General features: G+C 46.4%; 1 protein-coding gene across 1 annotated transcript in view; it reads right to left on the reverse strand.

The window, feature by feature from the left end:
* Positions 1 to 14,839: 14,839 nt before the first annotated feature.
* LOC138299780 (alcohol dehydrogenase class-3) overlaps positions 14,840 to 22,278 on the reverse strand; it is an 85,091-nt gene continuing 77,652 nt past the window's right edge. The window contains exon 9 of the mRNA XM_069238334.1: positions 14,840 to 15,074. Coding sequence (XP_069094435.1) covers positions 15,050 to 15,074 — 25 coding nt within the window. The 3' untranslated portion in view covers positions 14,840 to 15,049. The remainder of the gene's footprint in view (positions 15,075 to 22,278) is intronic.

Below are 22,278 nucleotides of genomic sequence, written 5' to 3' on the forward strand. Positions count from 1 at the left end.
ATTACAAGTCTATCTATCCTTCAGTCTAACAGACACGGGATTGTACTAGCTGAAAGATAATATAACATGAACCACCTACACCATATGGCGTGTTCTGGGACGACACCTTAGGAGGGATTGAATCTGCAGGATGCTCATTTCTTAATTTGTTACCAGACGCATAAACAGAAGCTACAAATTAACAAGTAAAGACTGGAACTCTAAGAAAAGGCAACCATGGTATTATAGGACACGTTATCCACTTCGTTCAGGAACCAATTATTATAGAATAAAGATAAAACAGCAGATATCTTACTGCAGGAAGAGTAGACTCCAACTTCAGCAAAACCACAGAGAACAGTTGTGAACACATATTAAAGGAACAGAAATATGATGAGCATGGGTGCCCTAGAACAAAACTTCACAACTCAACCACTAGTCCAGCCCCAAAAATGAGTTACTTAAAGATGTTTCCGGTGGATACTTCACCTACCAGTTGATTCCTCACCTCTTAAAACTCTTCCAGGCTGGATCCAGAAACAGCTCTCCAGTGCCAGTTGGTGGTGCCACAGCACTACTTCTACTCTGGTTCCTTGACAGTAATGTCATAGACCCATATACAGCATCATCCTAACACTTTGTTTTCTGTTTGCATCCTTTGTACAGCTCCCTAACAGGAGTAGAAGAGATTGACGAAGATAAAAAAAAATGCAATGCAAAAACTAATGTGGAACACTATTTAATACATAACTCATTAAAATGGGACGTAAGGATCCTGCAGTAGATAGAGTACCACCAGAAACACTGCTACTAAAGGTAAGTAACTTATTCTCCAGTAAATACTTCTATCTGCATATTCATCCACTCTTGAATCAATATAGAAACAATAAGGCACTGAAAAGTGCAGGGGGGTCGGAGGAGGAAATCAAGAAGAAATGTGATACAGACCCAGGGAGATGATCAGCCCTGCAAGTCGAAGCATGAAACAATGCGATGCGACAAAGAACAGAATGAATCCCATACAGCTATTACATGCTGGTAAAATGTGGGAAGGTCAGAAAGAACCAGACTTTCCCACCAAGTGACCTGGTGACAGTATTCCACAAGACATCTAAAAGTTGTTGCTTCTGGTAACTGTACCCAACCACAGCACAAGACCCCAGCATGTATGGAACACAGAAACAACTGGTGATCAGAACAGGAGTGTTTCAGACACCTATAAGGCCACAACCCTGCAAAACTTCTGGGCCTCCCAAGTCGTCCACAGGACATGCTCAAAGAATACGGTACTCCCAAAGACCAAACACAAGCACATTTTCTAGTAACATCATCTATGACCAGGGAAGTTTGTTAAAGAGAAAAGCACTATCAAGGGCCACGACCAGCAGTCCTGTGTAAATATCTTTGTGAAGGAGCTTGCTAGAAATGGGGTCTCTATTTGCACCCTGACCCGCAAACAGTACCTTTGGACTTGCAAGGCGTCATGATCCTTGTGGTGAGCTCCGGAGAGCAGTGTCAGTGGCGTTGCAGTGTCGGTTCCGGAGTCGGTGCGGGGGTCGTTGGGCCCTTGAAGTCGCACGCGTTGCAGATCGAACTCCGGGCTGATGAAGTCCGGAGCACTGGCGTGGATGGCATCAGGGCTGCGGTGCGAAGCAGGACAATGCGACGTGCAGTGTCACCAGGTCACGGTGCAGGCAGCACCGTCATCGTTGCTGAAGCGCTGTTATCGGTGGGCCCAAGCCAACTGTGCAGGTGGCGCTTCGTGACCCTTGCGAGCGGTGTCCACAGGCCTCAGTGCAGGTAGGGTGCCTGGTGACAACACTGGAGTCAATCATGCAGGCGCCTGTGGACTGGGGCTTCGGTGCGGGACAGGGCGGTGCTTCATGTACCTCACGAACGCTGTCCACAGGCCACGGTGCAGACAACAGCACCGGAGTTAGCCGGAGCGTCGTCGTCGGTGATTCCCAGGCTGCAGTGTGAGCAGGCGATGCTGGAGTGCGGGGCACACAGGTTGCAGGCCCCACAGGTCACGGTGCGAGCAGCGGCTCAGTGAAGTCATCCAATGACAGTGTCAGTGAAGTGAAGCGGGACAGTGCAGCTCCATGTGGCATCAGCAGGTCACGGTGCAGGCCAGCAGCATCATTGACGGCGTCGCAGTGGTTTTCTCCTTGAACAGCACAACACACACAGTTCCCAGTGCTGGTGGAAGAGGAAACTGACGTTGTTGATGTCCCTGAGGCTTCCAACAGGAGGCAAGCTCTACTCTAAGCCCTTGGAGAACTTTCTCAAGCAGGAATCATAGCAAAGTACACCCTTTGTACTCTTTTCAGGCAGAAGCAGCAATAGCAGGCCAGTCCAGCAAAGCAACACAGCAAAGGGACAGTACTCCTCCTTCAGCTTTTCTCCTGGGCAGAGGTTCCTCTTGATTCCAGAAAGATTCTAAAAGTCTGGGGTTTAGGCTCCTCTTCTTATACCCCTTTCTGCCTTTGAAGTTGGCAAACTTCAAAGCAAAGTCTCAAGTGTGCAAGATCCTTCCTTGTCCAGGCCAGGCCCCAGACACACACCATGGGGTTGGAGCCTACACTGTGTAAGGGCAGGCGTAGCCCTTTCAGGTGTAAGTGACCACTCCCCCTTCCACTCTAGCTCAGATGGCTCATCAAGTTATGCAGGCTATACCCCAGCTCCCTTTGTGTCACTGTCTTGAGGAGAGGTGTGAACAGCCCGACTGTCAAACTGGCCCAGACGGGGAATCCACAAACAGGCAGAGTCACAGAATGGTTTAAGCAAGAAAATGCCTAAGTGGCATTTTCAAACTCACAATCTAAATACCAACTTCACTAAAGGATGTGTTTTTAAATTGTGAGTTCAGAGACCCCAAACTCAATATTTCTATCTACCCTCAAAGGGAATCTGCACATTAAAGTTATTTGCAGGTAGCCCCCATGTTAACATATGAGGGAGATAAGCCTTGCAACAGTGAAACCCGATTTTGGCAGTATTTCACTGTTAGAACATGTACAACACACCAGTACATGTCCTACCTTTTAAATACACTGCACCCTGCCCATGGGGCTACCTAGGGGGTGGCTTACATATACCAAAAGGGAAGGTTTGGGGCTGGCAAGTGGGTACACTTGCCAGGTCGAATCGGCAGTTTAAAACTGCACACAGACACTGCAGGGGCAGGTATGAGCCATGTTTACAGGGCTACTTATGTGGACCAGTGAACAGTATAATTTACTTAGGAAGCACTTGCACTTTAGCACTGTTCAGCAGTTGTAAAGCGTGCAGAGACAATAAACCAGCAAAAACAGAGTCCAGTGAACCATGAAAACAGGAGGTCAGCAAGCAAAAAGACAGGGGAGACTTGCCAAAAAGCTGCCAGGTCTAATAGAGCTCAACCAAACTTGCCTGCAAGGGAACACCAAAGAACCAATAGACCTGACCACTTAATCTACAGTGTCAAGACCAAACCAATATTGTCTAAAAACCCCAAAACCATCAAAAACTCCTTCAGTAAGGTGTCCACTCACTTGGTCCAGCAAAAAAAGAAATCACCAGCTATGCCATCTCCTAAAGAGTGCGAGAATACATGCCAGCAGACATATGACTCGTGTGAAGATTCAGCCTCACCGAAGGAAACATTTTCTCATGGATACCTCTACGTGCAGATTGAATAATAAATGTTCAATAATCCCCAGTGTATCATAGGATCTGGAAACTCCAAAGCGGAGGTTTTAGGGGAGTACTGGCGCCAATAGTGACACTTTGCGACGTCACCGAAGCCATATAGCTGGCACCCTGTTGCATCAATATATTTTTTTCTGTGCCTTTGACATGGCTCCAGAGCTCACTGAGTTTTAGCGCCTTAGCACTAAAAAATATAAATAAAAAAAAAAAAAAAGGATCAAGGGGAGTGGAGAAGATGTATTTTTCAAAGTATTTGGATTTTAAGCCTTGGTGGGACTTAGAGGGACAGAGGTCCATCACCAACCCTTACTCTATTTGCCTGAGGTTGACTCCAAATCCTCTTGTCGTGCATCTGTATGCACTCTAAGGAAATTAAGAGGCAACCAAAACATTTTATTGGGTGGGGCCATCATTCCAGAGAAATCTCGAGGTCATGGACTTCACACTCCCCCAGCAGGAGAAGGAAATATTAGAATCACTTCTTAAGAGGTAAGACACCAGGTGGTGCATTGGGGAAATTCACTACTGCGGCAGAGCTGAATAGGTTGTTGCCAAGATGCCATCATCCAACCCATGGGGACCCCCAGCCTCTTCTGGTCTGCAACCTCTTCTCCAGAAATCTGGGTGATTCAAACCTATGTACTTCAGGACAGGTCTCTGGAGCTTTTCTTTCCCTTGAGTCAGACAGTCTAAGCGCATGGAGCAAGAAATCTTTTTTGCCGGCAGGATGGCGCTGATATCCCTAAATGTGAGGTGTCTCCTCACCACATGCCCTCTGGAATATAGCCCACCTAGTTGTCCCTCATGTTCCAGATGACCTCAAGGTCCATTTCTCAGTGGCTATTAAGGCCAACGAAGATGCCTCTCGGCATATCATTAAAGTGGGACTAGAGACCATTGTCTTGCATTTGATGACTCCTGCCTCTCTTGCAACAAAGCATATTAAAAGCTGGCATGGTGACAGCTAGATCCCTAAGCTTGCAATACACCCTCAGAGATTACAAACAATTTTTAAAATTTTTAGGCTTCTTGAGGGACTTCAATTTTAATCAGCAGCAGCTATCCCAAAACCCGCTCTTCAGGCAATACAGGGGCAGAATTCCCAGGGTCTAGCTATCTCCTCCTCCAATGCCCCACAAGGGAAGCAGCTGTAGTTTGCTCCTACCAGAGCACCAGCAGCAAATGCCAGGTATCCTTTCTACGGCCTGGAAAGCCATCACGTTGGACCAGTGGGTCCTAAGAATAGAAGAAACAGGACGTGCCTTACGATTTCTGCAGATTATTCCCCTATCGTCTCAACCTTCTTCCCTGTCTGTAGATAACCTCTCCATCGTGCAGGAGGAGATGGCACTGCAGCTTTTAAAGAGGAGTGGAGTTGGTGCCAGAGCAGGAAATTGGGCAAGGATGCTACTTGAGATACTTCCTTGTTCCCACGGATAGTTGCCTGTGTCCAATCCTAAACTATAGGTTCCTTAATGTTTTCCTCAGGAAGGAAAAAGTCCAGATGCTGACCCTAGCTAGCTGAAGTCCTGTTGGCCTCGGAAGTGGGAGACTGGTTGATGTCCTCACTTCTGCAGTTGCATGGGTAGTACCTGCAGTTTGTCGTAGGTTCCACCCATTAATAATTATTGGTGCTGTTTCCGTTTGGACTTGTTTCAGTTGCGGTGGAACTTTCTGCTTCACTATATACCCCCACCCCCAATACCCTTGATTCCTCCAGTTCGGAGAAAGATTTAACAAGATGTGGCTCAACTAATTCTCATCACCTTGGTTGGCTAAGAACTGGGTGGTACGCAGACCTTCTGACTTCTCCCTGTTCTCCCTCCCCAACTTTCTCTCAGGGTGGATCTTCTATCCCAGTCAGGGATGTGTGTGTCTGGGGAAGGAGGGAGATTGTCCTGCAGCCTAATCTTCACAGTTTACACATTAATGCCTGGAGACTGAGCGAGGACACCTAGGTTTCCTTTCAACTACCACCTGTGGTGAGTGTCATCTGGCTAATTACCATCCTTCCAAGAAACCTGTGTTTTCTGGGAGCTGGAACAATATTGTCTGATGTAAGGGCATTGAGCTGAGGCTTCTCCCCCCCGATCTAGACAATTACACCAAATGTGGACCAAACTACTGACTGCTGCTCTTCCTACCGACCAATCTCCCCTATTAATGTAGACATCAAGATCTTTGCAAAAGTCTTATTGACTAGGCTGGGTCGGACACTGTCTCTACTTAATAGATTCAGACCAGTGTGGGTTTATGCCAGGAAGTAGCACAAGACATTGTAATCAGAGGGTGCAGCTGGCCCTCTCCCAATCAAACCACGTGGACGGACCCTTGAAACATGGTTTAATGGTCGTTTTTGGAGGCCACACTCCAATGGGCTTGGTTTGGACCCTACTTCTGTAGACTTGTGGGTCTCCTGTACAATGCCCCTGCTGCCCAAGTCCATGTTAACGAGAGTCCTTTTCCCAGCCCCCCCGCCAACCCCTTGTTGCGACTGGAAAGAAGCTTGCCTGGCCCTGGGAGAACTGGCGATTTCACAGTTTTGGATGGAGCAAACCAACTACTTCATGTGATATCTGATCACCCCACTATTGTAACAGATGGGCCATGCAGCCCAAGCTACATGTGCAAGATGCTCTCTCCCTGCCACTGACTTTTTCCATATATAAAAGGAGCGGGATAGAGCAGGAGATTTCAGAGGTTCTGGGCTGCTTTGTTAGCTTGGGTCCCAATGAAGCCCTACGTGGTCTTCTGGAGGAGGCCGGGAGACTGAGATATGAAAAGGTTTTCTTATGAGTAGCCTCCCTGGTGGTCAAGCAAAACAATACCTTCACATGGAAGAGTCCAGAACCCCCCTCTCTGGCACAGTGGAGGGGAGTGGACTGGTGTGCAAGCCAGGAGAAACCCATTTATGAAAAGCGGGACGCCCCAAAAGCATGAGAAGGTGTGGGGTAGCTGGTGGGCGTACCATGGACTGGCGATGTGATTAATGTGAATATTATGTACTACGGTTTGATGCGAAAAGTACAAGTTACTTACCTTCGGTAACGAAATATCTTGTAGAGACATTCCAGTTGCAAATTCCTTACCTTAGAATTTCCCCCAGGCATCAGACTGGATCCGGAGATTTTTCTTCGAGCAATACCCTTGTGCATCGGTAGGTGGCATCGGTCGACTCCGCAGGCGACGTAGCCGCTGTGATGATGTCGGGAGTAGTATATTAATGCTGAGTTTGGACCAGGTACCCAAAAGGACATTGGTAAGGGCTTCATTGAATGGCAAAAGGGGTTCTGAAGTAGAAGCTGAAGTACCTCTGTCAGGAGATTAGACCTGAACTCAACCGTAGGAAGCTCAAGGCCAAGGACCTCAGCTGCCCTACTGACCACCATAACATAAGTCGCTCCCTCCGCCGTAGCCACTGTAGGAGGAGACAGCATGCCAGCATCATGAGAAGTATCCAGACCACTTGCGTTGCCCAATTCCTGAGCCCAGTCCATAGAGGGGTCATCCTGGTATTCATAAGGGTCCAGGGACCCCCTCCAATCCCTCCCCAAATTCGTACCAATAGGAAAAAGGGTCTGAATCTGACCTGAGGCGAATAGGCCCCATCGAAGACAAAGGTGGTGTCAGCCGACGCTGCTCTGACTCAGAGTCAGTGGAGAGAAGGACTTGGTTGACACCAATAGTGGACACTACCGACATAGAGAGCGTCGACAATTGACCCGCGCCGGGGAAGGTCTCAAAGGTGCAACTGGCGCCAGTGTGGATCTGCAAGCGGATCTGGAGGCAACCTCGGTGGCTGGAGCCGAAGTCGCCAGTGCGGAACCCGAAGGCCCCTCTACCGAACACCTTGGCCCTGAAGGCGCCGTATCAGAGTCGGTCTGCCCAAAGATGAGGCATATAGCCTCATAAAATTCTTTAAGTTTGGCGGGGGACGCTCCAGCTCCGGGAAACTCTGGGAAGCGCTGAGCCAACCCAGACACAGGTTCCGCAGACAGAGGCCTTCAGCGTCGACGCTCTTCCCTCGTCGCGTCAGCCGAGCGACAGGGCGAAGTCAGAGAGCCATGGGATCTCTTCAACTTCTTCTTACTTTGACCCGAGGATTTTTAAGAAGACGAGTGGTGATGACTTCCACTTGAACGAGACGGAGACTTAAGCGGAGTCGGGTGCCGTGCCGCCATTAACTTTAGGGACCGGTCCCTCAAAGCCTTCGGGTGCATGGCCTGGCACTCGGTGCACAACTTCGGGTTGTGGTCGCGCTCGAGACACCACAGACAAACCCAATGAGGATCCATCACTGACATCGTGCGGTGACAGTCCTCGCATGGCTTGAATCTGGTCTTCGGGACATCCTCGATGCACCAAATAACTCACTGGAAAACTCGACAAAATGGTCGAATTTGGTAAAAAACAGACCAGGGTTGCTCTTCTCCGGATCAGCGTGTGGCGCGGAAATAAAAGAACTGACGTCACTGCGCGAAGGCGGCGTCCATATACTACTACCGACATCATCACGGCAACCAAGACACCAAAGACGCCCGTGGAGTCGACCGACGCCACCTACCGACGCGCATGGGTATTGCTCGAAGAAAAATCTCCGGATCCAGTTGGACGCCTGGGAGACATTCTAAGGTAAAGAATCTGCAACTAGAAATTTCTATCAGATACGATGTATTTTTAATGTCAGTGGATGCTGCCGGAAAGTGTTATATCAAATAATATTTGGTTAGTAAAAAAACAAAAAAGTAATAGAAAAAGTTACTGTCCAAAGACCCTAGTTTGGAAGAATCTACTCAGACTGCAAGAAGTATGGAACATACTACTGTATGGATGAAAGAGATTGACATGAGTAAGGACAATGTCAGTACTATAGTAAAAAGCCATGGTAGAGGTGAAAGAGGTCATGATGAGAATGAAAAAAGCAATTAAGTATATGAATCCTTGGCAATAAGAGCATTGATGAACATAGGCATTGTGTATGCTACAGGTGTGATTGTCCAGGACACATTAATTTGTATGACGCAGTGATCCATAGATCTTGTGGAAAAAAGCAGACTTAGCCAAAGTCTGCAGATCTAAATGCAAAATGCAGGATGCAGAAAACAGTGAATGATCAGAGCAAGGAGTTACAAGAAATCGTACTTACAGTACATTAAATAGAAGATTCTATGCAAAAGAAAGAAAGCAGTACTGCAGGGGAAAAAAAGTTCTTTCATCAAACCATTGGGGGTGTACCAGTATTGCAGGATGCCATTTGGCTTAGTATTAACTTCTGCTGTCTTCCAAAGAACAATGCAAAATATATTTGAGGGTATGAACAAGGTACTCTGTTTCTAAGATGACGTAATGGTAGTGGGAGAGTCGATGGAAGAGCACAACAAGGTTTTGTAGGGAGTACTGCTAAAAACTGGTAAACACTGATTAACTATAAAGTGTCAGCTGAAGAAAGAACAAACACATTTTTAGGGGCATGAAATATCAGGAACCAAAAAGAGAATTGTGAAAGCCACTGAGGATGTCCCTCAACCAATGAGCAAAGAACAATTTAAATCCGCCTTAGGTTTTGCAGAGTACTGCTCGACATTCATATCCAATGTTACTGATATGGTGGAACTTAAGAGGGTACTGTTGAAGAAGGGGTGCATATTTGAATGGGGAACGTAATGTAACTGCATTTAACAATATCATGAAATCCATCATTCAAGCACCTACATTAGGTTATTTTGACATCAACAAAGAGACTATTTTGACAATTGATGCCAGCAGCGTGGGTCTTGGGGCAATATTATCTCAAAGGATGTATAGGGAGGAGCACTTATTGTTTTGCATCCCGTCGACTACAAGGAGCGGAACAATCCTATTCCGCCATAGAAAAAGAGGCATTGGCATATTGCTGGAATATGAATCATTTTCAATATCTGTGGCTTTGTCTTTTGGCCTCAGAATAGAGTACAAACCTTTGCTGCACGTCTTCAAATGTGGTTGGGGTTAGGAGGGCAGTGAAACACCTTGTATAGGAAAGTGGTTAATGTCTGTCATGGATCTAAATTTTTCAATAGAATATGTGAACGGTAAAAGGAATACTGTAGCTGTCTATCAAGATTACCAGTAGAAGATGTTTCATCCATAAAAAAAATAATCAGAATCCTACAGTATGTATTAAAGGGGGAACTTGCTCTGAGTGAGGATTAATGGAAAGAGGCAGCAAGAAATTATGTGGTGTACGATGAACTGAAATTACTCATTACAAGTGAATGGCAACAGTCAATGGTGTTGAATGAAAGTGTGAAACAAAGTGTTGTGGTTAATGTGTTAATGTATGAGTTAAGTATCCAAGGTGAAAGTGTTCTTGGAGGAAGGAATACCTAAAGTGCTGGTTACTGACTACGGGGTGCAATTTGTCTCTGCAGTCATCACGGAGTTTCTAAAGGGGATGGCCATCAAACATAAGAAGGTAGCATTGTTTAGACCACAGGCCAACTGTCTAGTTTAGAGTGAATTGTATTATAATGTAAACTATTGGTGGCTAATGGTTTGTCATGGAGAATTGAGTTGAACAAGATGATGAGAGCCCATAGTGACACCTCATGCCATGACTGGAGAGCCTCTATTTGTAGCTCTCAAGGGAAGGGAACCCGCTACTAAAGAGTCACCTATGTGGTTACAAGAGAAGAGCTATGTGTGGGTGGATCCAAAAGGTATGAAACTGAGAATAGCGGGTTTGCAAGTCTTGTGAAGAGAATTACGACAATAGTAAGGGTGTGAAGAATATGAATTTGAAGTGTAGCAATTGGGTGGTGGTGAGAAAAGCAGGTACTGATGAAAAGAGAAAGTTTAAGTTCTTCCAACCACAGAAAGTGATGAAGGTGAAGAGATCTGTGGTGATGTTAGATGATGGGAAGGAATTGAGTTTTGAGAGTTTGTGTAAGGCTAGGGCACTGGGGAAATGATATCTTTGACCATGTGTTAAGTGATTAACTGCGTATTATGTGCATTCTTTTGAAGTTAATAAATATAGTTAAAACTATTTAATTGTTGTTACAGTATAGGATTCCTAGTGTTTTTATGTTATTTTTCCTGTAATACGGTGTAATTATTTTGCATTTATTCATTGTAAGGAAATGCCTCCTTGGCATGGTTACCCCCTGACTTTTTGCCTTTGCTGATGCTAAGTTATGATTTGAAAGTGTGCTGAGGCCTGCTAACCAGGCCCCAGCACCAGTGTTCTTTCCCTAACCTGTACTTTTGTTTCCACAATTGGCACACCCTGGCATCCAGGTAAGTCCTTGTCACTGGTACCTCTGGTACCAAGGGCCCTGATGCCAGGGAAGGTCTCTAAGGGCTGCAGCATGTCTTATGCCACCCTGGGGACCCCTCACTCAGCACAGACACACTGCTTGCCAGCTTGTGTGTGCTGGTGAGGACAAAACGAGTAAGTCGACATGGCACTCCCCTCAGGGTGCCATGCCAACCTCACACTGCCTATGCAGTATAGATAAGTCACCCCTCTAGCAGGCCATACAGCCCTAAGGCAGGGTGCACTATACCATAGGTGAGGGCACCAGTGCATGAGCACTGTGCCCCTACAGTGTCTAAGCAACACCTTAGACATTGTAAGTGCAGGGTAGCCATAAGAGTATATGGTCTAGGAGTCTGTCATACACGGACTCTACAGCACCATAATGGCTACACTGAAAACTGGGAAGTTTGGTATCAAACTTCTCAGCAAAATAAATGAACACTGATGCAGGGGGACATTTTATTGTAACATACACCCCAGAGGGCACCTTAGAGGTGCCCCCTGAAACCTTAACCAACTACCCGTGTAGGCTGACTGGTTTTAGCAGCCTGCCACACTAGAGACATGTTGCTGGCCACATGGGGAGAGTGCCTTTGTCACTCTGTGGCTAGTAACAAAGCCTGTACTGGGTGGAGGCGCTTCACACCTCCCCCTGCAGGAACTGTAACACCTGGCAGTGAGCCTCAAAGGCTCACCCTCTTTGTTACAGCACCACAGGGCACTCCAGCTAGTGGAGTTGCCCGCCCCCTCCGGCCACGGCCCCACTTTTGGCGGCAAGGCCAGAGGAGATAATGAGAATAACAAGGAGGAGTCACTGGGCAGTCAGGACAGCCCCTAAGGTGTCCTGAGCTGAGGTGAGGTGACTGACTTTTAGAAATCCTCCATCTGGCAGATGGAGGATTCCCTCAATGGGGATAGGAATGTGACCCCCCTCCCCTTGGGAGGAGGCACAAAGAGGGTGTACCCACCCTCAGGGTTAGTAGCCATTGGCTACTAACCCCCCAGACCTAAACACGCCCTTAAATTTAGTATTTAAGGGCTCCCCAGAACCCAGGAACTCAGATTCCTGCAACCTAAGAAGAAGACTGCTAAGCTGAAAAACCCTGCAGAGAAGACGGAGACACCAACTGCTTTGGCCCCAGCTCTACCGGCCTGTCTCCCCCCTTTTAAAGACACTTCTCCAGCTACGCTTTCCCCAGGGACCAGCGACTCCTGAATCCTCAGAGGACTGCCCTGCTCTAGAAGGACCAAGAACTCCCGAGGACAGCGGCCCTGTTCACCCAAGACTGCAACTTTGTTACAAAGGAGCAACTTTAAAACAACCTGCGTTTCCTGCCGGAAGTGTGAGACTTGCTACTCTGCACCCAACGCCCCCGGCTCGACTTGTGGAGAACAATCACTTCAGGGAGGACTCCCCGGCGACTGCGAGACCATGAGTAGCCAGAGTTGCCCCCCCTGAGCACCCACAGCAACGCCTGCAGAAGGAATCCCGAGGCTCCCCCTGACCGCGACTGCCTGCTCCTCAGATCCCGACGCCTGGTAAAGACTCTGCACCCGCAGCCCCCAGGACCTGAAGGATTGGAACTCCAGTGCAGGAGTGACCCCCGAGGAGGCCCTCTCCCTTGCCCAGGTGGTGGCTACCCCGAGGAGCCGACCTCCCTGGCCTGCATCGCTGAAGAGACCCCTTCGTCTCCCATTGATTTCTATTGGAAACCCGACGCGTGTTTGCACACTGCACCCGGCCGCCCCCGTGCTGCTGAGGGTGTACTTTCTGTGCTGACTTGTGTCCCTCTCGGTGCCCTACAAACCCCCCCCCCTGGTCTGCCCTCCGAAGACACGGGTACTTACCTGCTGGCAGACTGGAACCAGGGCACCCCCTTCTCCATTGAAGCCTATGCGTTTTGGGCACCCCTTTGACCTCTGCACCTGACCGGCCGTGAGCTGCTGGTGTGGTAACTTTGGGGTTGCTCTGAACCCCCAACGGTGGGCTACCTTGGACCCAAACTTGAACCCCATAGGTGGTTTACTTACCTGCAAAAACTAACAAACTCTTACTCCCCCTAGGAACTGTGAAAATTGCACTGTGTCTAATTTTAAAATAGCTATATGTGATTTATATGAAAACTGTGTATGCTATTTTGATTATTCAAAGTTCCTAAAGTACCTACCTGCAATACCTTTCATTTGAAGTATTACATGTAAAATGTGAACCTGTGGTTCTTAAAATAAACTAAGAAAATATATTTTTCTATACAAAAACCTATTGGCCTGGAATTGTCTTTGAGTGTGTGTTCCTCGTTTATTGCCTGTGTGTGTACAACAAATGCTTAACACTACTCCTTTGATAAGCCTACTGCTCGACCACACTACCACAAAATAGAGCATTAGTATTATCTCTTTTTGCCACTATCTTACCTCTAAGGGGAACCCTTGGACTCTGTGCATACTATTCCTTACTCTGGAATAGTGCATACAGAGCCAACTTCCTACATTCATGTACAAAAGGGGGAGATGTGTGGAGATGGCTTGGGATACAGGACTAATATTGTGATGCATGCACTTGTGATGATTCTCTTGGAACGGGAATGTGGGGAGTATTATAAGTGCAGTTCTGTTGTGCTGTTCAGCTGGAGGTTACTGCGCTGTTGTGTTATCACAAGGAATAAAGAAAAAAAAAAACAAGTACAACTTTTTAGTACTTTGTGTGGGTTACTATAATGAGCCATTTCAGTTTTTCTGGATCCAGTTTGGTACCTGTAGGAGACTCAAAATGTGAGGAATCAGTAGGTAGAAGTATCCATCAGAAGCATGCCCTTTAGCTTAAATTAGTTTAGATGTTGCTGCAAACTCTTGGATTCACTACCATTAACTAAGACAGTTTGAATCGCCTGTCGCTCTCTGGACCTCGCAATACTCATGAGATTCTGTTCTCCTTGAAAACAGGCCACACTCTGCAGGGTTTCTGCAGGTTGCCCAAGAGGCTACTTATATTTTCCATTTGTTGGAGCTGACACTGGTAGAGGACACAGATTGATAGACTGGTCACAGCTGTCCTGCTTGTGCTTTCCTTATTTAACCGGTCATTGACCTTTGTATCTCGCCCTTGCAGTTTGCAGTACTGTACAAACATATTAATGTACCCCGTCTGTAACTTCCAGCTGCTGACAGTCCGTGTCTGGGAACAGCAGGTAGAGTGTTTATATTTTTCTTCTTTATGACCTCTTTCAGCCCAGCTTTCCCAAAACACCCGTTATCCGCTCCAGTAGTCTATTCCCAAGATCGGTTGTGAGTAATCAATTTGTTTCTCTCTCTCTTCCTTATATGAGCGTGGCTTAAAAACCAAGCAAGGGAGCGGAGGAGGCTAGAGCATGGCCAATGGGATGAGGTGTGATCATATGCAGGAAGGATAAAAGTGCGTCAACTGAGCCTGACTTGGGTGTGCAGTGTGTGTGAGCTGTGTTGCTCTAGCTGACTTTGGAGCACATGCTGTGATTGACCTGGAGAAGAACACTGCTATGCTGTATGCTGTGGTTGATATTGGGAGGGTGTATAGTGTATGACTGAAGGCATGCAAAGCATGAGGGAGTACGGAGTCATTCGGGAGTACAGAGTCATTCGGGCTGCGCAGAGCATGGGTAAAAATTGTGGCAGGCGCAGGACTCTTTTTTTTTTTTTAGCAGCTTTAATACCGAAGACACTAATGTTGATGAAGAATTCTGGTAATTACAGAGCATGCTTGCCTATCAACAGATCAGAGGCGTATTAGATCCATGCTACTCAAAAGTATGATAATGAATGGACACATTATAGCGCTAGCTCCTTTTTCGAAATTCTGATTTAAAAACAAAAAATGTTAACCATTTTTTTTTTGCAAATATTTATTAAATCTATAATATTCCAGAACAAATGGTTGTGAGAGTTAAAGACGTCTCCGTGTTTAGAGTTGCCGATCCTTCCTAATACAGACTACTTTGATTTCAAACTCGGATTTAATGAAGGTGTGTCCACATGATCATGAAGCCCTCTGCAGAATACAGCGAAGAATAGCAGCGCTACTGTTCAACTCCAACTCCAGGTTGCCTAAATTACGAGGACACTTCGAATGCTAAAAGGGAAGAAAAAAAAAAAATCTGTTTGAAATGTTCCTAAAAGATTAAATATACTTCTATATACAGTGCTGCATAGATACAATTTTATATACAGTGCTGCATTTGTAAGAGAATAAGGCCCTCATTACAACCCTGGCGGTCAAAGACCGCCAGGGCTGTTTTGGAGTTTGTACCCCAAACAGGGTGGCGGTACAAACTAGGGCATTACGACTGCGGCAGAAGCACTGCAGTCGCACTGCCGGCACCGGCGGTTTCGCACCACTTTTGTCCCAGCGGTTGTAATCCCCCAGCAGCGCTGCTCAGGGGATTGAGTCCCCCTCCCCCCAGCCTTTTCTTGGCGGTATGAACCACCAAGAAAAGGCTGGCGGAAAGGGGAGTTGCGGGGCCCCTGCATTGCCCATGCCCCCTGCCACGGACCCATGGAGCTTTTCACTGTCTGCACAGCAGACAGTGAAAGCACCGCCGGCTCCATTTGGAGCCGGCTCCCATGTTGTGGCCGAGATCTCGGCTGGGCCGGTGGGCGGAAACCAGGTTTCCACCCACCGGCCCAGCGGGGATCTCCAAATAGACACCGCGGGAGTGCGGCCGCCCCCAGTGGTTTCAACATGGCGGGCGGCGGTTGCTGCCCGCCAATGTTGAAATGAGGGCCTAAGTCTATTTCAGGAACCTGCAACACCTCACTTCCCAAAGCATCATACCATGTTTAGAACTATTACTTCAATGCAGTTCACAAGACAGAAGGTACTCAACAAACAGCCAGCACTCATTCGACAAGCCAATATCAATTAGAAAAAATATTTGGGGGGCCCTACAAAATAAAAGAATATAATGTGCATGTGTGACCCAGACAAATCAATTGCCTCATGAAGAAAGGTTACTTGAATTCATGTTGATTTAGAAGAGAGGTGATTGGATGCATGGAGCAGATACAGGCAGGCCATCAGCGAAGGTTCCTTGTAAGGGGTCCTTCCCTCCTTGTTTCCTGACCCTTTTTAACTGTGCTATTTATACTCGTCCAAAGAGGCAGTCGGGCACTATTTTTGCAGGCACATGCACTAGTGCATTTGTGCCTTCCATACCATTATTTGCCGGGCTTACCTTTGTTCAACCATATACCTCAGTGGCCGTCAGGCTTTAGGACCACAGTCCCTGAGTTAATGCTGACTCGCTAATTGGCCACAGGCCGGGAGCATTAGGCTACAGCCCAGTGCTTTCAAAGGCTGTGCCAATAAGCGAGGATGCGCACCCCCACCTGATCTCATCACAGGGGAGGGGTGGGTCAGCAAGACTCACTGATCCCATCTCTCCCTGTGATGAGGTGGGACAGAGAGGGCTTCAGAAGAGGTACCAGCTCCAGATATTTTTGTTGCATCAAAGTGTGCGTGTTTTAGCAGGACGTGCTGCACTCCAGGATCTAACTCACCGATGCCAAGAAGTCTTGAGCCCGTCCTTTCATCTTGCCACTCTCTTCAGACTTACACTGTCGGAAACTGGTAAACAACGCGTTTACTGTCTAGCTCTGTGCAGCAGCATCTTGTCAGTCAGAGCTGAGCATACACGCGTTGGGTCATAGTATTTCTTTCAGCTGAGGTAATTAAAAAATTTAACTTATGAAAGTTCTGATGTTTGCTGAAACTTTCTGCAGCCTGCCTCAGCTTTCCTTCACAGCTCAAAGCGGGCACATCCCAGCACGTGTGAACTCACTAGCTTTAAGAGGGTTGTTTTTAGAGATGCCACGTTTTAACAGTCGCTGGAATGTGCCAGTCTCCAGCTTTGTGAAGGAAAGCTAAGGTCATCTCCAATAAAAAGCGCCTCATCATACGTTATGCTTGTTCATATTGTGGCACAGTAATTGACATTAACTATACAACAAAAGGGGCATTCAATGTTTAAATCCCTTTTCATTAATGGCTGAATATGTAGCAATATATAATGGTAATGACAGCCCACAGAGTAGAAGCCTGGAGAGTTTATAATCAATGTGAAGCGTTCTGGTTAAAAAAAAAGCATGTACAGACTTGAAATGCAGGAAACTGGAGTGATCAGGACATTTTCCAACTAGCGTCCCGTTAGGTAGCTGATCCTTGTAATTCCAGGCAAGAGTTTACGCCCTACCACTTTCACAAGTCACCAGCCACCGTTGCTGTCTATGTACGTACAGTGACAGGAAAAAACTACACAGGATATTCTATTGTTTCAAATAGATTCATATATGCACACACAGCCACACACATATATGAACACATTAATCTAGGCCTCCAAATCCAAAAATTAGATACATCTAAGCTCATGTGACAAATGCAACCAAAATTAACTGACATTGTTTGTAAAAAATATAATTGAAAAAAACATCTGTAGCCTTATGCGAAAAAGTAAGCAGACATGGTAAATTCAGTAATGTGTGGAACCTACTTTAGAAGAAATAACCGTTTTCTCTAAGAGTTTATCACTGTCAGTGCATGGAAGAAATTTTGGCCCACTTCACAACTTTCGGGGCTGTTCAGTCAGATTTACTGGTGTGAATCATTATCCGGTTGCATCGTCCAATTTTGGCTCGCCTCTAAGAACTGAACCGACTGTTTCACATGTAGTGAACCAAGAAGCATTGACTCCGTTATGGCATTTTGCAGCACGGGGAATGATCACTCAATCCAACACAATGAGATTAGCCCCATCCTGCGAATTCTAAAAACAATGGAAGGCATACTAAACTTGAAATCCCACCGCACACTCAATGCAACCTGTAGATTAGTGGTTCCCAACCTGATTTCTGTGGACCCCCACTTTAACATTAATGGAACCCAAGGACCCCCACTGAATCATCATGGGAATCCGGGGACCACCGCCTGAGTCATTACTGGAAGCTGGGGACCTAATTTGTCAATATTTGTTAATATTTATTAATTTTCTAGGCTCTCGCGGACCCCCAGGGGTCCCCGTACCACAGGTTAGGAACCACTTCTGAAGATAGCTTCTCAAGGGGAAGCATAATAGTGAACATGTGCGATTGTCAACTTTGGCAAAGAGGTAAACAAACAACTCCACTCTCCACTTTCCACCTGCTCTCCCCACCACCCAGTGTGATAGTTTCAGCAGTATGCCGTAGACCAGATTTTCTATCTGTACGTGAATGATTTCTTCCTGCTTGGAGAACCACCCATGCAGTGCTTGAAACCAATACTTGCAGATCCAGAGTTCAAGAGACTGCATCACTTTGTTGTACTATTTGATAAAACTGGTACACCCTTGACACTACCAATGTTCACACAAAGCATCACAGCCGTCTGTAAGCACTCGATGTTTCTACACAAAGAAGTGACGAACATCCATCACTTACCAAACAGAAATTAACTTTTGAAAAAGCAATGTGAATCCTGTACTCACTCAAGTCCATTAAGTGTGACCAGGGTTCATTCTTCCCAGAATGTCCCTCAACCAAATGTGGATTCTGCGAGGGTTAATACCAATACAGATCCTGGCTTAATGTATCCGAGTTGATTACACCCTTGCTAAGTTCCTTGCTGAATTGACCTCAATGAGCCCAAACAGCACACAATGCAGCAAGCTGATGTTTAGCCTTGCCGGAAGCACCAAATATCTGCAAGGCAAGATCAGTCCAGGAAACACAAGCATGTTACTATACACTAGACTGCTCTCGGCTATGAGTAGCTCACTTATTGAGAAGGTTGTCCACACTTCTATGGTGTGAAAGGTTCCTTTTGACTTCATCCAGGACTGCCAATTAATTGTAGTAGGTGACCGGAATCAGCAAAGAATTTGTTTAACTCCGTGATAAAATTACCCTCTGAAGCAAGTCACATGTGAGTCATAGAAGGATTCCCACTACATCAGTGATTTCACTAGCCAGCATTCTAAATACAGAAGGCATATGCACACCTTGCTCGTACAGATAAACAATCACTATCACCTTGGTGAATACCCTCAGAACTGAAATAAGGTCAAAAGTTAGAGCATCACATTGGGTACATTTCTCCCTTCCACATGCTTTGGGTAGCAACATGGACAGCAGTGAACACTAAGGTGAACAGTGTTCTGCCGTTCCAATGACACATGCAATCATGCTCCCAATGTGTGAAGTGTCTGGGCAAAAGTAACCAACTCAAGCCTCTGTTTCTTTAGAAATGTGTTTCGAAATGTGATTTCGGGAAAGTACAAATACATCCAACTAACTTGTTGGCCAGTAAGTATCTGCAGTAGCATCCTTTCGGAGTTCTCTTGATGGGACATTTTCAAGACCTCATTCAACACTAGTTTCCAATTCTCTCTTCAACATGCCTGTATTGGGTAATACATTGTGAAGTAGTTAAAAGCTATTTGAGAAGTGCAGGGTGGTATCCAGATTCTATGATCAACTGGACCCAGTGGTCTGAGGTGATATCCATCCACCTATTCAGATAGCCCTCAGCATTCCCCTAAGTGGAGATGTGCACTTCGAAATAAATCCATTAGGATAGTGGTGTGGTCACATGTTAATCTACTGGTGGCCTCTCATGAAGGCAAACTAATTGCTGAAGTTGCTATGGAATGGTATGGTTGGCCTGTAAGCTCTTTTAAAGATGATCTGGTGTATCCCTCAACCTTTCTGTCCTGCTGCAACAATTGGTTAGGTAGCAGGTGAGTCTACACCCAAATATCTTGTGCTCTTTTTTGGTTGAAATGTTCAAGATCCACAAAATGCCATGTTAATCAATGTAATCTGCTTTTCACCCCCTCTTTACCTCTCCCCCCTTAAAAACCAGGGGATCCTAGCTAAGTGTGCCTTTGTAAGATCAAACTTGTGTCCACTGAACATACACCTTAAATAGGATACTGAGTCTGCAGGGAATCTTTGGTTGCCACCGGTCATATTTCACCAGTTGTATAAATCGTTCCTATACATACTATATCGAAGAATCTGGTATTCAACCTCATGACTGGCTAAACCACTCAGGGGCTCCATATTTGAGCACCTCACCAGATTTTAATATTAGAAATGACTGTAGTGCTGAACATTCTGTCAAGGCAGAAATCAGAAGTGAGCACCACTGACCAGAGTTTTAGTTTGTTTACTTACATCCTGGAAAACAATCTTACAGCAGGGCCATCTGTAGGTTACATTTACTGGTCAGCATTTGACCTGATCCCACGATGTAAATTACGGTCTATAATGAAGCATTAGCAAGATCCATTATTGTCTATAATAATCCAGCTACACTATGGAAATAATGTGCAGGCTAGATTGGCGTGTATGAGAGGTTGAAGGGGGTAACCGGCACTCTTTTGTCTAAGACCAGCATTAATAAGGGCGATGGGCCTATGTGAGGAACATCGGTTCAGGGGCTGGCATGTTTTAGGGTTCACTACAATAGATGCTGTGTCTAACTCCAGGGGATAGCAACCCACATTCCACTACTTCAGGTGAGGGAGTAGGTGGGACCTAACGCAGTTGAAATACTCAACCAGAAAGCTGTCTGGACTCAGGATTTTCGTTGGGGTCAGCGTAGACAGTCTCCCCAATCTTCTCAACCATTGGGGAGACTGTCTACGCTGACCCCAAGGACAAGGTCGTGGGTCAAAGACTTAGGAATTGAGGGTAATGGGATATCTCACAGTATCAGATGTTCAAGTTCTTGCTGAGGCCTGGGTGTTGCTGTGTAAAGCTTACAGTCATAGTCCACAAAGACCTGTACCACCTCTGTGGTTCGATCATGAAGACAGTTTGCGGAGTCTCAAATTGAGGGCACGATCTTAGAGGCTGTGTCCCCGGAAGCCAGCCAATAGAGAAGCTTGCCAGACTTGCCCCCTTGTTTGTATCCCCTTTGGGTCGAGGCCCTCCAACACTTCCTGGCCTCCTTCAGAGAAACCTGTCTCAAGCCTGTCTGTGCAGTTTAAAACTGCCATTTCGACCTGGCAAAATAAACCTTTTAGACATACAAAAAGTGGGGGGATGTTCTTCTAAGACAGTGAACGGTTATTATCAGTTAGAACCCTATGGAAGCAGAGGGATCCTAATGATTAGAAGGGAGAGCCCCCACAAACCCAAATGTGTGTCAAGCTTCATCATTGGGCTGCTCCTTGTTGGGCCAGCGGTGCAATGCCCAATGGGCCCTGCAAGGCGGCTCTTTGTCAGAGGTCTTCTGATTTGCTGCAATGATGAATGTGCTTGAGGGTATGGTGAGTGTAGGGTGGTGTGATAGGCAGTTTTAATTCACCTAGCTCTTAACCTAAGTGGTACCTAGTCATTTTTAATGGAGTGGACCCCTTGGCTCGACAGCCTCACAGTGAGAGTCGACATGTTTCACACCGTGTGGCCCAACTGGGTCTTTGGTGTTCATTCAGGACCAAGGAAATAACCCTATCCTACCCCTACATGAGATATGTGGTGTGTAAAATGGGTATCCCCAACAGACTAATGCCTGCTATACCTGCTGTGATACGGAGAAAGAAGGATGTTCCAACTACGTTTCAAAGTTCATTATTGCCCCTTAGGAGGGCAGAGAGGGGTGAGGTTACGGGCTAAATCCCACATGGGACCACTCTTACTCCGCAGCTTTTGTGCTGTACTCTGCCTAGACCCAAGGGGCAATACTGAACTATCAAACCCATTTTATACCAGATTCTTAGTGTTTGTGGCACATGAAAAAAGTATACAATAACATAAGCGGAAACAACTGTTTTGAGAGCGAGGTGGCTATAAGGCTGAACAAATGATGTTACTATGGCAGTGTTTGGTACCCCACAAAATGACAACATGTACTGGATCAAGTATGAAACCTGGGAAGTACTTCTAACAGAGGGAGGGGTTGGCACAGGACCTCTATTCCCCGTGCAGTGTTGCCAATGCTTAACACTTTATAATCAAAACAAATTGTTTTTAAAGTTCAAATTAGTTTTAAAAGATGGTTACCAGATACTTGTTGGCCCAATGGGAATTCACTATAGCTTGCGAGTATGATGAAAATCATAAACTTAAATGGAGAAAGGTGGGAGGTGCACTGGCTGGCACTGCAGCTGGGATTGCTGAAGCTGAGCAGTATGTCAGCTGGGGCTCTGGGGGATGAGCCACTAGTCTCATGCTCCCTAGCATAAGCTCGGCCAAGAGTCTGGATTCTGAGCTTGCCAACTGGCGCAGCATCGGCCAGTCCCAGGCGCATGCTGGCTGAGTTTGTCACTGTGGATCCCAGAGTATCTTCTCCTGCT

This window comes from Pleurodeles waltl, chromosome 1_2 (assembly GCF_031143425.1).
Source record: "Pleurodeles waltl isolate 20211129_DDA chromosome 1_2, aPleWal1.hap1.20221129, whole genome shotgun sequence".
NCBI classification, from domain to species: Eukaryota; Metazoa; Chordata; class Amphibia; order Caudata; family Salamandridae; genus Pleurodeles; species Pleurodeles waltl.